At 37.7% G+C, this 13,942-nt stretch overlaps 1 protein-coding gene across 13 annotated transcripts in view; it reads left to right on the forward strand.

Moving 5' to 3' along the window:
• SNAP91 (synaptosome associated protein 91) overlaps positions 1–13,942 on the forward strand; it is a 67,627-nt gene that overhangs the window by 21,552 nt on the left and 32,133 nt on the right. For all 13 annotated transcript variants that reach the window (XM_015858987.2, XM_015858991.2, XM_015858988.2 and 10 more), the window contains exons 5-12: positions 883–985; positions 2,759–2,852; positions 3,681–3,792; positions 5,216–5,322; positions 6,639–6,680; positions 9,842–9,912; positions 10,331–10,336; positions 11,281–11,308. In XM_015858987.2, coding sequence (XP_015714473.1) covers positions 883–985; positions 2,759–2,852; positions 3,681–3,792; positions 5,216–5,322; positions 6,639–6,680; positions 9,842–9,912; positions 10,331–10,336; positions 11,281–11,308 — 563 coding nt within the window. The remainder of the gene's footprint in view (positions 1–882; positions 986–2,758; positions 2,853–3,680; positions 3,793–5,215; positions 5,323–6,638; positions 6,681–9,841; positions 9,913–10,330; positions 10,337–11,280; positions 11,309–13,942) is intronic.

The raw sequence follows: 13,942 nt of genomic DNA on the forward strand, positions 1-13,942 counted from the left end.
ATGATTTTAAACTAAAACAGGGGAGTTTAGGTTAGAGATTAAGAGAAAGTTTTTCACATAGAGGGTGGTGGCAAACTGGAACAGGTTGCCCAGGGAGGTTGTGGATGCCCCATCCCTGGAGGCATTCAAGGCCAAGCAGGATGAGGCTCTGGGCAGCCTGGTGGTTGGCAGCCCTGCATATTGCGGGGTGGTTGAAATTAATTGATCATTATGGTCCTTTTCAACCCAGGCCATTCTATGGTTCTATGAGGCATTAGGAACTGCAGTAATAAACATGAGGTTGCAGAGATGCTTAGTACTGAGAAATATTAAGGAAAAATACATTTGATTGTGAAGTTGAGGAATGTGGATTTTAAGGAAGGTAACAAAAAAGGATCAATACGGAAGAGGATGATGGGTTACTTTTTATACTCATTTCAGTAGCGTAAAGAAGAAACTTCAAGAGAAAAAAAACAAAAGAAGGATGGACTGTAATGCTGTTTAGAAATTTTGTAGATTGGAATGTCACTGCAGTTTGAGGCTTCTTGTGCAATCACGTACCTTGAAGATCTCAGGTGCAAAAACTTCATTAATAGGAATTTTGATTTGAGATCAATCTTTATCTTGGAAAACACGTAGCTGTTAAGTATAAACTTTCTGTTAAGCTGACATTTTTCATACTGACTGATAAGTAATTTCACTGTTATTAGTGTCATCCCATAACTACATTGGAGCCACTAGCGGGTTTCCACAGGAACCACCCATTTGTGAACTGGGTGCATTAGTTCATAGTAGGGAGTAGTAGTAGATTAATGTGGTTCTACACTGCTTGTTTCTTTCTTCAGAAGCCAGATATCATACAATGCAAAATTAAATGTAAAATATGTAACTTTTTTTGCACAGGTTACGACATGTCCGCCTTTATAAGGCGATATAGCAGATACTTGAATGAAAAAGCGTTTTCCTACAGACAAATGGCATTCGACTTTGCAAGAGTGAAGAAAGGGTAAGCAAAATTTAGATACATAAATTGATTGGATTGCTCGATCCATAAAAATCTGCTTCTGGCATTATGCATAATTTTATTTTCTTTATGACTTCATTCTTCAGTTTTTTGTTTAGCCACAATGAAATACCAAAATGGTTGGATTTCTTAGGTATTTTTAATTGATTAAAATTACACAAGGTGAAGAGGAAAGACTGTGAGTAGTAAGGCAAATATTGAAGACTGCAATAAGATGCCCTGAGGAACTGGGAGCTTTTAGTGGTAGGTATTAAATCAGGCTTATATTAAATTGTGCTGCAGGGAAACTGCATTTAGGATTTGGAGAGGGAAATGCTCTGAATCTATATTTAGGATGTTTCATTACTCTCCAGATAGTTTCCATATGAAAGATGACTTATTACAAAGGAAAACTCAAGTGAACACATGAAATTCTTTAGTAGGCAACACAGCAAACAGTTATAAACCAAACAAAACAAGGCTGTAAACTGCTGATTTTTCCTAAAAAAGTTACATACTCAGTGTAGTGTGTTGGTATCTGTCAGAACATTTTTTTGGTCTCTAACTGGGTGATCCACAGCTTCAGGTTACTTTTTGAAACGTCTGCTACACTGTGACTCTCTTAACACCCACTGCATGTGCAGTTTTGTTGACTGCATGCTAAAGATATTTATTTTAATCATGAGTTACATGCAGGATTGCTCCAGCAATCTTACTGCATTCTTCACCTTTGGGCTACTAATGCAGACATCATCGCTAGGTTTTCCTCCCCTGATGCTTTGAACTAGTAGACAGTCTAAAGCCTACTGTACCGTTTTTGCTGTGTAGCTTCATGCCATTCCAGTAAAGGGGATCAGAGTAATCTCTTGAACACATCTGGAATACAAATCATTAAGAACTTTGGGACGTGAAAGATAGTAGTGAGTGGGATTGATATTACAGGTAGGCTTTGAACCAGCAGACTGCTTTGATCCAGCAGTCTTAGGTTTCCTTTTACATGTGGTACTTTTAAATGCTTCAAGTTACATCAACGTAAGTTCAGGTTGCTGGGCATCCAGCAACAAACCTGCATTGTTATGTGTTTCTGGAGACCCTTTCTGTACATTTTATTTCTGGTTCTCAAGATGCCTGAGAGTGTAAGATTAAGTAAAATGAGTAAGAATGGTGATGTCATTCCCAAAGAGGAGATACCATACCTATCAGAGATCAGAATGGGTCAATACATGATGATTATTGAGTGTGTTTGGGTATTTAGCAATAAAAATCAGCATATGTGAAGACTAAGACTGCGGGCTGCAAAGAAGAAATGCTACACATCCATGACTGCTAAGTGATCCAACTGGAGTAAAAGGCCAGCACCACTAAGACAGTTCAAAATCAGTAATATTGTTATGAAGGAGCAATAGAATTAATAAGAGGAAAGCATACTAATGTAAGAAGCTTTTAGCAATGATTGCCTAGTTTAAGTTATTGATATGCATATATTGTGGCATTGTTGAGGGGAAAAAAAAAGCAGCAGCCTGTAGAGGTATTTTTTTGTCTTCAGTAACTATAGATATATCATTAAAAAGTACTCTAGGCAATAAGTGTTCATTAGTTATTCATAACAAAGTTAATGCACAAGCACTGTCAATTCCCTGAGTACTTCCAGAGCATTTATTTCTTGTCAAGTTGTTCAAACTCTTAAGCAGCTTTTAGCTTAAGTTTAAACAGCAGATAGGCTTGTGGGGAGGAAGAGGAAACACCACAGCTTCTAATCTGTATTCTCTCTTGCAGAGCTGATGGTGTAATGAGAACAATGGCTCCTGAAAAGTTGCTGAAGAGTATGCCAATACTACAGGCACAAATTGATGCACTACTTGAATTTGATGTATGTATTGAACCTGACCCAGCTTTAACTCTAGGCAGTGATTTAAATAGCTGCACTGTAATTAACACATTTCATATTGTATGTAATGCTTTAGTTAATGTTCCCAGTATGTGAGCGAAAATATCCAATTTTCAGTGTCCCACTGAGGCAGACCGAGTTGCAATGTGGTACTTTCCTATATGCTTAGATGCGGGTTTTGGGTTTTTTTAGAGAATAGAATGGGAAATGAGGACTGTAGGAATTTTGACTCAGAGTGTGGACTTTCAACTCTTGAATCAGTGAGGGGAAGAAATGGAGCAAAACAAGGAGACTGAAGAATCTTTTTTCTTTCTTCTGCTAACCAGCTAATATTTGAGGGGAAAGAAGAAAGAATTAAGTTACCACATGTGCATTGTTTCACTCCTTAAAACCTTCATGTGGTTTTCAGTTGTAAATGAACTGATTAATTTTAATCTAGTCTATTCATTGAAATGTGCCTTCAGTACATTTATAACATTGCTAATGTTGGTGGGATTATTTATCTGCTTTAAGGATAAAACCAGGAGTCAGTTGTTGGAGGTACACTGTAATACTGCAAAGAGATCATTGAAGGAATCAGTCTTGAAGCTGTTCTGTTCTTAGTGAGTGGAAGGACACGTTCCCAGATGGAAGACAAGGTCCACTCTAGCTTTCAGATGAAACAGAAAAAACCTCTGTTTAGTTTCTTTGTGTGTAATCTTGTATTCAGTGTTTGATTCTGCCTGTAGCAGCATCAGATATCTGGTACTAGCTAAAACTGCTGTTTGCATTCAGTAAACATATTGTAACTAACTGTCATTTTATTTGTAGGTTCATCCAAATGAACTGACAAATGGTGTCATAAATGCTGCATTCATGCTTCTGTTTAAAGATCTTATCAAACTTTTTGCGTGCTACAATGATGGGGTTATTAACTTACTAGGTAAGTAAGACAGCATCAGCATTTTACATACTATGAGCAAGTAAAAGGAGTTTCAGATCTGCTTCAGGTTTTGTTTTTATTTTACTTAACTGTCATTTGAATGATAATTGTTCTTCTCCATTCTATTTTAAAGTGAGAAGTGAGAGATGACTTTAAGCCGTAACCTCTGATTTTAGTGTTCATCTGAGGCTAGGTTTTCATGTGATCTTTAAATTGTGCAGTTTATTTTAAAAGCATTTTTATGTGTAAAGAAATATATAGTGCTGTGAGAGACTGCATAATATGTCCAACAAAGCTAGCAAAACACCTCTTGCTATTTGTTGTTTTTGTTGTTTGTTTTTCTTTTAAATCCAGATTATTCTTTTGTTTAAATATGCTGTGCATTACCTGAAGCAATAACCTCCTGTACAACATTCTTGATCTGTCTGAAAGGCCAAAGCTGGATCTTCTCTAGGAACCTACTTAAAGTCAATTTACAGGTCCTGTGCAAGGCTGCAGACACGGTTAGAAATGCTTAGAAAACAGGATGTAAGCATCAGTGTAACACACCTTAACCTTTGTTAAGGTTTTGCTGGTGGTTTTGTTATGAATGCTAAAACTAGGATTTGCCTTAAACTGCAGGAAATACAGCTGACACTGTAGAAAATAAGGTTCCATTACTGAAACCTCTGAGCACTTCAGCTCGTCTATAAAGATAGAAACTGAGATCACTTGGCCAGTCTGTGGCTGCAACTAGAAAAGGAAGAATCCAAGAAGTTGCAAATACTGTACTGACATAAAGAGATTCCTGAACTGTAAAGCTCAGATGCTGGTCTTGTATCCATGTTGTAACATTTTCTGATGATAATTTATAATAGTAAGCCCCGGGTATTTTGACTGAAACTATAGGCATGGAAACTGATGAGGCAGATACATAACAGTTGAGCTGAGCTTTCACTGTCTAATTCTACTAAAAGAGTAAGTTCAGGTTGAAATATGTAGCAGGTGTGCTTATTAATGGACACAGACCAACTTTAAGGAGTTACTTGAGTGGGAAGGTGTTTATTGGAGTCCTTTGAAGTGAACACAACTTGGGAAAAGAAATATATTAATATGCATCTAAGTATCCTTAAATGCTTTGATTTTTAAGGTTAGTAACTACTTTGCCTGGTTATTATTCATCTTTAAATGCTAGGTTTGCATCACACAGTGCTGTAGCTCCTTAGGGTGTGATTTATTGTCTATATAGTTCTTAGGCATCTCAGCAGATTCTATTTCTGAATTCTACTAAGGACTAGGAATACTGCTAGCTTAGTATCCAGGTAGAAAATGTTAATGGAGTGCAGTATTCTTGAAACATCACTTTCCTGAAAACTAGAATTGCTGATGAATGCAGACCTAATGTAAGATATCTTAACTGAAATTTGCCAAATTATTTCTCTAGAGAAATTTTTTGAAATGAAAAAGGGACAATGTAAAGATGCTCTTGAAATCTACAAACGATTTCTTACTCGAATGACCAGAGTATCAGAGTTTCTTAAAGTTGCAGAGGTAAGTGACTTCCAGTCTTCTGGAGTCTGGCACTTAAGTATTTTGTGAACCTTTTTAGCATCGATATAAAATATTAATTGTGCTTGTTAAGCATCTGACTCACTATATATAACTGTGAGGCAGCATAGAAATTCTTGGATCTGCTTATTCAGCTCTTCTTGAACTAATAAGTCCTGCTTAGGCTTTCTGCAAGTCTCTGCTGTGCAGCCATCCTCAATTTCCTGGTAATATATATTCAGTCATAGCGGTATTTCTTGGAGGTGCATACGGCATGCTTCTAGGACAGAGCTGAACATCAGAGAAAAATGTGGGGATCATGAATAAAAGCATAATGATTTCATAAGTCTCACTGTTAAGTCTTTGCAGCTAACTACAAGTTAACTGCAATGTGAAAATTTCCTGATTTTGATCCTTCTTATCATCTTCTTCTGTGGATAATACAAATATTACATGGTTAATTTACTCTTTTGCTGGGCCCTCATTTGTGGTAGTTGGCTCCTTGGCACAAGATGCACGTTTTCCATGTTTCATGCTTCATTATAAAGGGCAGCAGTAATGAGCTGAATAAAATGTTTCTTTGCTGGTTTATTTAACTATTTATGAAGTAACCTGCCTGTCTCTTGAATGGCATGTAATGCCTGATGTGAACGTTGGACTTGAGGGAGTAGTAGCATGAAGACTTCAGACCTCTGAGCAATACTTCAGGCACCTATAGGTCAGTTTCACAGAATGGGGGTTGTACTGACTACACTTCAAGATGTAGATGGAGTAAAGCATGCTCTTATTCTAGATGGAGTAAAGCATACTCTTCTGTAAAACCTAAACCAACAGGCACTTTGAAGAGCGTAGGTAAGCAACAACTAACAAAAGCTTGCAGACTGTTGTCTTGATTTGAAAAGATAGGAAGAAAGGTTGGAAAAACAAAGTGACTGGAGTGCAAACATATTTTTTAGCTGCTGTCTTCTAGAATTTGCTCAGTGGGTGAATTTTAGAGAAAATTGTGTGAGGAGAGTCAGACATCTGGATAAGGTGTGTTTGATAGTTCATTGATGCTGCCCTCTGGGCAACAGTATGTGACCAGAAAGTCCTATCTGATTTGCAGTAGGGAGTATGAGCTTTACCAGGGTGAAAGAGTGACTGATGCAAGATGATGAAGGTGATGGAATTACTGCTGGAAAGATGGGAACATCTGCATGTGATAACACTGTAGTCTTTTTCTGAAGACAAAGTGCATTAGAGTTTGAAGTGTGTACCACATGCCTTCTGCCATGGAATGATGTGCTTACTTTTTATCCCCTATTTTTTTAAATCTACAGCAAGTTGGAATTGACAAAGGTGATATCCCTGATCTTACACAGGTAAGGCTTTCTTGTAATCTTTTTGGTCTGTGTAATAAACATTTAATAATTAATAGGTACACGAGGAATCTAAATACTTAGAGGAAATCAATATTTTCAAGCACTCCAAATTTTCAAATAAGAAAAGAACTGCCAAAAGCTGTTTATGAAGACTAATATAATCAGATTAATATCTTTTCTGATCTCTTCTAACCTGTAGCTCAAGGGTGAGCCACGTTGCTCTTTCCTTGGTGAACAATACTGTCTCAGTCTAGGTACAGCAGACTTGCAGAAGTCACGATTTCATTGTGGAACTGTCAGCATATAACAAAATTTGAGCACCAAAATTCACCAGTGCTGCTTGAATTCTGTTGTGCTGGTACATTTTCAATAGGCTTTGTGTTTAATGTGAAAACTCCGATTGATGCACTACTCCGACCAAGAGCAGACATTTTTTGGGCTGACTGGGAAAACTGATGTCTGACTAGAGTTGCCAGAATGTGCTTCTCTGACAGGAACAGGAAGCTGATTACTAACCTAGCACACTTATTTGTTATGCGGGGAACTGCATAATAAATTATTCTGAGATTGATGACTGCCACACATGGCTATTTGATAGCAAACCTAAATATCAAACCATCCATCATAGCTGTGTTCTCCTAAAAGCTGCTTGGAACTTGCTTGCTAAAGCTCATTTGGAACACTCTGTAGATTCTGCAGAGACCTAGGCAGTGCATTTCAATAAGAAAGTAAAAGGTGGATAATTAAACTGATTTTCAATTAATAAGTTTTACATATAATTACATATAATAATTTTAGCTAATGAAGTTGAAATATCAGTTGTATACCTGAATTCCTAAAAGAAGCAGTAGAATCACAGAATAGCTTGGGTTGGAAGGAACCTTAAAGCCCATCCAGTTCCCACCCCCTTCTGTGGGCAGAGCTGCCCCCCACCAGCTCAGGCTGCCCAGGACATCAGCCAGCCTGGCCTTGAATGCCTCCAGGGATGAGGCACCCACAGCTTCTCTGGGCAGCTGTGTCATCAGCTCACCACAGTTTTGAAGACAAAGTTTCCTCCTAGCATCTGATATAAATCTCTTTTCTTCTGCTTTTAAACCCTCTGCCTATCCTTATCAGACCAGTAGTCAGTATTATTCCACAAGAAACTGCCTATGTTGACATTTGATGTGCCTGTATATATTTTAAGCCAAGAAAGTGTTTACAGTACTGAAATAGAAGTTGATAGCTGTCATCTTTGAACTTTCTGGTTTGGCTGCAAGGTTTTGGAAGCTGAGGAGGCATCTTGGCAGTTTGGCTCATTTTCAGCTATAAGCAAATATTGAAATACGGCAGTTTTCCCCCAAATAGCTAGTGAGTAACCCATAGCTATAGTTCTTAGTGATGTTGACCAGCATATTAATCTAATTAAAGCAATATCCAGAGGGAATTAAGTGATGTTCAGAGTCACAAATAGGATATAGGGCACTATTTAATTTCTGAAGTACGTAGAATTTTTTCTAAAGCTGCTTCTGTTAATTCTGCTTGCTAGATGAGTTTTGTGTTTTCTTGTCTTTTCTGAAACCTGTAAGTAATGTATTGAAAAGATAATTAAATTGTGTAGAGCTGCAGTTTGTAAGAGTAAAAAGTCATGGATTTTTTTGTTTTGTGTTGTTATTTGAAACATAGCGTTTTGCTTACGTGGCTTACAGGTGCAGTTTGTTTCTTGTGCTGTAACATTATTGAATAAACAGAAGTCTGAGTCTCTTCATGAGTTAATGAAAGACCTAGTAACAAGTGTTCTTCAGCAGCAAGAAGGAGATAAACAAAGTAATTTGTTTTTAGCCAAATTCTTTATTGTGCCTACATTCTTAGAAAATGAATAGTCCTGCCTATGAAATAGCAGTAATGGTTAAGATGGTGCTGCACTGTGTTATGTACATGGATGTATTTAAATTCAAGCCACCCGTTAAGGATTTTTTGGGCACTTAGAATTTTTGCATGTGTTAAATTACCTTACTACTCATTGTAATGTCCAGATTAATATAAAAACACTATGAATACACTTAAGCTCTGCATAACTACTAGGTACTACCCATCCTGAAGCATCCACTTTAGCCGGACAGCTGGTTTTCAGCATACTGTGCATATAAGCAGTGGAAAGTCTCTTTGCAAGCAGAGCAGATTGTTTTTTGTTTTTGTTTTTTTCTTTTAAATGCATGCATATACCCTGGAATTAAAGACATTATTTATGAAAAATACCATAGGTTTTGCTGTCAGGAGTTCTGGTTGATCTGAAAGACACTGATAAAGAGAATTCCCCTATTAAAGACTGTACCAGTGATGAAACGGTAACCCTGAAGAAGTACTTCACTGTTATGTTCTGCTGTATCTCTTGAGGATTTCCTTCTTGTGTGTTGGTCTTGTAGAATTCTACTTATTTGGACATTATTTTTGTATTGGAGTAGATAAGTGCCCTGTCATTTGTATTTATAACTACTTTTCTTAACTACCATTGTAACAGCAAGTGCTTGCCTGGCGATATTGCTAATGAAGAGGTTGCTTAAAATAAAACCTAAGATAAGGGAGCCTTGAAAAATGCTTAGTTTTTGTCAATATCCAAAGAAGTAATTTTGCTGAATTTTGAGTTACCTGCTGGGCTCAGTAACCTGTGCCTGGTTTTGAGAAGACATAAGTGAAAGTTGATAATGGGATGCTGGCAGTATTAAATCAAAGTTAACTGATTTTGGGGGCATTGGAACAGACTTTTAGCTTGTTTTATTTAGATATACAAATGCTATGCAACCCTTTGGTGTTAAATGATGTGTTGGGGATCTCACTAAAACCAGAACTTGAGCTTGTTATTCTTATCCTTGACCCTGTGGATGCCTGTGCTGTTGTCAATGTTTAAAACTGACTCAAAGCATGGTGAGGACATCCTGGATTCTGGCTGTAGGCTCTGTTTGGTAAAGTGAAATGCTTTCTCTCTGCAAATTTTGACACAATATTGTCTTTCAAAATCTCTTTACCTGAATACCTGTAGCATGGAAATCCACTACTTTCAGTGTTATAGTAACAGCATGAGTGTGCACATGGTGAACTTCAGAGAAGTTGAGCTAGATTTCTAGTATCGTCAGGTCAAAGTAACCTTTTTTTAATGGAGTGTCTTTCTCTTTGCTTTCAAGGCTCCTAGCAGTCTTATGGAGACTCTTGAGCAACATCTAAACTCACTGGAAGGAAAAAAACCTGGCAACAAGTAGGTGTATGTTTTGAGAACTTGCCTCAAAGCAGAATATTAACAATTTGAGACTAGTTAATATTCAGGTTTGCCTCCCAATCTCCTTTAGCCATTTAGCTGGAAAATAAGATGTGGTAAGACTGGGCATTTCCTTTCCCTTACAAAGCTGTCTTAATGCCAGCTGTTTTTCTTACTGGGGTGGGGGATGGGGGAGAGACAATGAACAGCTCAACACTTTTCATAATGAAGTAAAATTAACTGTGAAGCTGACCCGAAAGGAACTGCTTTCCCCTGCTGCCAAGGATTTTATTGTCAAAATTGATTTGTTTTCTAATGACTTTGCATCCTCTTACTAGATGCTTGTCATGGCTAACTCTAGCAAGGATTAAGCTAAAGTTTTGTTTTCTCTTTTGCTGTTGCTTCCCTTGCAATTTAGTGAAGGGTAAGTACATATGTTTATGTATCACTTGCATGTAAATGTGGTTTTGGTGATTTTTTTGTTTTGTTTTTAAGATGGCTTAGATACCTTCAATAAATTGTACCTTAAGTTGTTCTTAGTCATTTCTGTCTTAACTCTAGATCTTCTAATCCATTCTACAGCTCCTAGATTGTATCCAGTTCAATTAACCCATAGGATGGATGCTAATTCAATACTGGCACATTTTTTGACTTCAGCTCCTCTTTTTTTTTAGTTAGCACCATTGTAATTCTTCATTTCTTAGATCAAAGCAGCTCTAAAAATGTGTAGCAGTATTTTCATACTAATAATGATGAACGTAAACCAATGCACTGACATGTATTCTGAATTGTGACTAAAGCTCTATGGATTAGGATTGCTGTGAGTATTCTTGCATGTGAGAGAACTTTCAGCTCGGGACTTTTCTACTCTTTCCATAATTTAAAACATTATTTTAAAGTGACCCTGACTTTCTTTAAAGAACAGACTTCAGAAATTGGCTGATGCATTCTCAGAAGACTCATTTTTGATAACTGCTTCCACATTGGTCTTATTCTGCTACCCTTTCAGGATTTTATAATGTAGATACATCTTGCCCCAATAATTCTTTCCTACTGAATTTTGTAGGCCCTGAGGCAAGACATTTGAATGCATTTCTGCCTTTCTTCCATTAAGGAGAGCTTGTTTAAAAGGCAGAATAATCCAGTGATACCAATTAACTAAAAAGATTCATTTAAGCTTTGAAGTTACAATTTGCATTCCTTGTCTAAATTGACACATGGAAGTCTGAGAAATTGGGAAGGCGTGCAGTTGTGGAAATCTTGTGACAGTTATGATGCTTAGTTTTTGGTCTTTTTGCATGTGTTTTAAGTGCAAGAAACAAGTTTGCAGAAGTGTACTTATGTCAAACCCCTTTTCATTCCCCCTAGATCTGGGGCTCCTTCTCCTCTGAGCAAGGTAAATAATGCCAATTGCTGTACTCCTTAATAACTGTACATGTGATATGCTTTATAACATAAAGGCATAAGCAGTTGAGATTTTCTCTCCTAATTTGTTTTTTATTTAGGCTTGGTCACCTAGACCATACCCAAGTGACAAAGCTGCATCTTTAAATGGGCTTGTAAATAACAGCTTCATAAAAGCACTTCGGTGATGCTGCTTAGACCAGTGCAGGATGTTAAGCAGCTTTGCTAGGGGCTGATGGTCATGCTTTGTGAAAACCTAAGACATTCATACCTTTATCCCAAGTGGGTTTGTTTTTGTGTTTTTTCGTTGTTTTTTTTTTTTTTTTTAATCTTTATCAGTGAGATAGTTGCTCAGTTCTCTTTCTTCTCAAGATTCTTCTCTCTGTTTTCAGCTTTTTATGAGAAAATGCTGACTCTTTTCCTTCCTAAAAAAAAGTATATGGTTTTAAACTGTAATCTGATATACCCACATTAGGAATTCTTTATTAGTGCAACTGCTCACTGTGAAGCTAGAGTTGCCAGTGAAAACAGCTTGGTTAGAGTGTCAGATAAACTAATGAGCTTTGCAGTGTTAGTAATACTAGTTCCTGCTGTACCTGAATGGTTACCATATGTCATAGCTCCATGCTTAATAAAAAGAGTTGTATAGGAAGAACTGAATGCAAATTTCTGAATCTGAAGGATTCTGTTCAATAGTTGATTCTACTGAAAGCTGTTAAATATATTTCCAAAAGCATTTAGGTTGCTTGTAAAAAGGGCTTTTTTCTAATATTGTAGCAGTTAAAATAACACACAGAATGAGTGTGTTTCTTGTAGTAAGGAGCCCAAAACTGAACACAGTAATAAAGGTGCAACTCCACGAGAGTTGAGTACAGAGGAATGATCACTTCCCTGCTCCTGCTGGCAATGCTATTTCTGATACAAGCCAGGATGCCATCGGTCTTCTTGGCCACCTGGGCACACTGCTGGCTCATGTTCAACTGAGAATTGATGAACAGCCCCAGGTTCATTTCTTCCACACAGTCTTCCCTCTGCTCCAAGGTTGTAGCATTGCCTGGGGTTGTTGTGGCCAAAGTGCGGGACCTGGCACGTGATCTTGTTGAACTTCATCCCATTGGCCTCAGCTCAGTGAGCCCTGTACAGATCCCTCTGATGGGTCTTCCTACCCCCAAGGAGATCAGCACTTCCTGCCAATGTAGTGTCATCTGCAATCTTACAATGTTCAATTCCCTCATTCAGGTCATTAGTAAAGATATTGAACTGGACAGAACCCAGTACCAACCCTTGGGAGCACCACTTGTGATCAGTTGCCAGCTGGATTTAACTCTGTTCACCACCAAATGATTCAGAAAGTCTTCTTACAACTTTAGTAAACCTTCTCTATTTATATGAAGACCAATCTAGTCTCAAATGCTTGAGAAGAGTTGAAAAATCATATATCTATCTTTTGTTAGCATTGTGATGATGGGATGGCAGTATGGCAAAGGGAAGAAAATTACTTCAAATCTGCCATACTTTTTTTCATGTTTGAAAGCTGCCAGAATGGTAAATAGTAATGAACAAGTGACTTGTTTTCCTTTTGTGAGGAAAAGTATCTCTACTGAGCTGAGGGAACAAAGTTCATAGTATCTTTTAGTGTTAAATTGGCATGCCTCAAGGAAATGTGGTTTTTCAAGGGTACAGAAAAATTGCAGCATATTATGTTGAGTGTCAGTCCTTGCAACACTTAGGAAATCCTTAAGCCCCAGAACTGGAGGAGCTACTAAAACAAAATCATAGGCTGAGCTTTTTGTTATATATTTGTGAGAACTTAACAGTTAGCACAAGTGATAGTTCTTTTTCTTAAACTCTCTTCAAAGTCCAAAGGTTTGTGTATACACTTTGAACTTGGGTTTTAAACAGTTATCTTCTCCCATAGTTTTCATCATTGGAATACTAAGGTGCTGTTGTGGACTAGGAGGTATTTGATTTACTGGACAAAATGAGGGATCTGACATGTGCAGAAACAAACCCACAAACATACTTGGTCCCCAGAATGGTCTTAAAACTGATAGGAGGGAATTTGTTGATGAGCAAACTGTTTTCTTGAAACTTGCTGAGAATCCTTTGACACGTAGAATCTGTTAGTTATCCTGACTGGGATTTGAAAATGCAGGTAATCCAGCTCACAGATCTGAGTTAGCTGCTTAGATGCTGCTGAACCCAGAGGACAAAAGCTGATGTGATGCTTGCTGCTGGAGTCTCCATGCACTAAGAGCACCTACAGTAGGCATTTTCTCTTGAGTCAGGCATCACTAAGTGGAATCATCATAGAGTCGCTTGTCTCAGCCACCATTTTGGAGAGATATTTCTTTGCTTGCCTTGGCACAAGGGAAGATTTCCCCTGTCAGGAGAGGGATGTCACAAGCGTGTAGGCGTGCACACCTCTGTGTGGCTAGAAAGAGAGGCACAGGAAAGCTGTTTTGTGCTGGTATAGGCATTAGAATTATCCCATGATCATGCATCGTACTTGTGACCTCTAGCAAGGAAACCAAATGTTCAGGTTTTGTGGATTACTAGCCCTCTGAAAATGCAGCCCAATCTTCTTTAAATTCTCTCAAGGTGACAACAGTTCACAATAAGACTT

This window comes from Coturnix japonica, chromosome 3, assembly GCF_001577835.2.
Source record: "Coturnix japonica isolate 7356 chromosome 3, Coturnix japonica 2.1, whole genome shotgun sequence".
In the NCBI taxonomy this organism is placed as follows: Eukaryota; Metazoa; Chordata; class Aves; order Galliformes; family Phasianidae; genus Coturnix; species Coturnix japonica.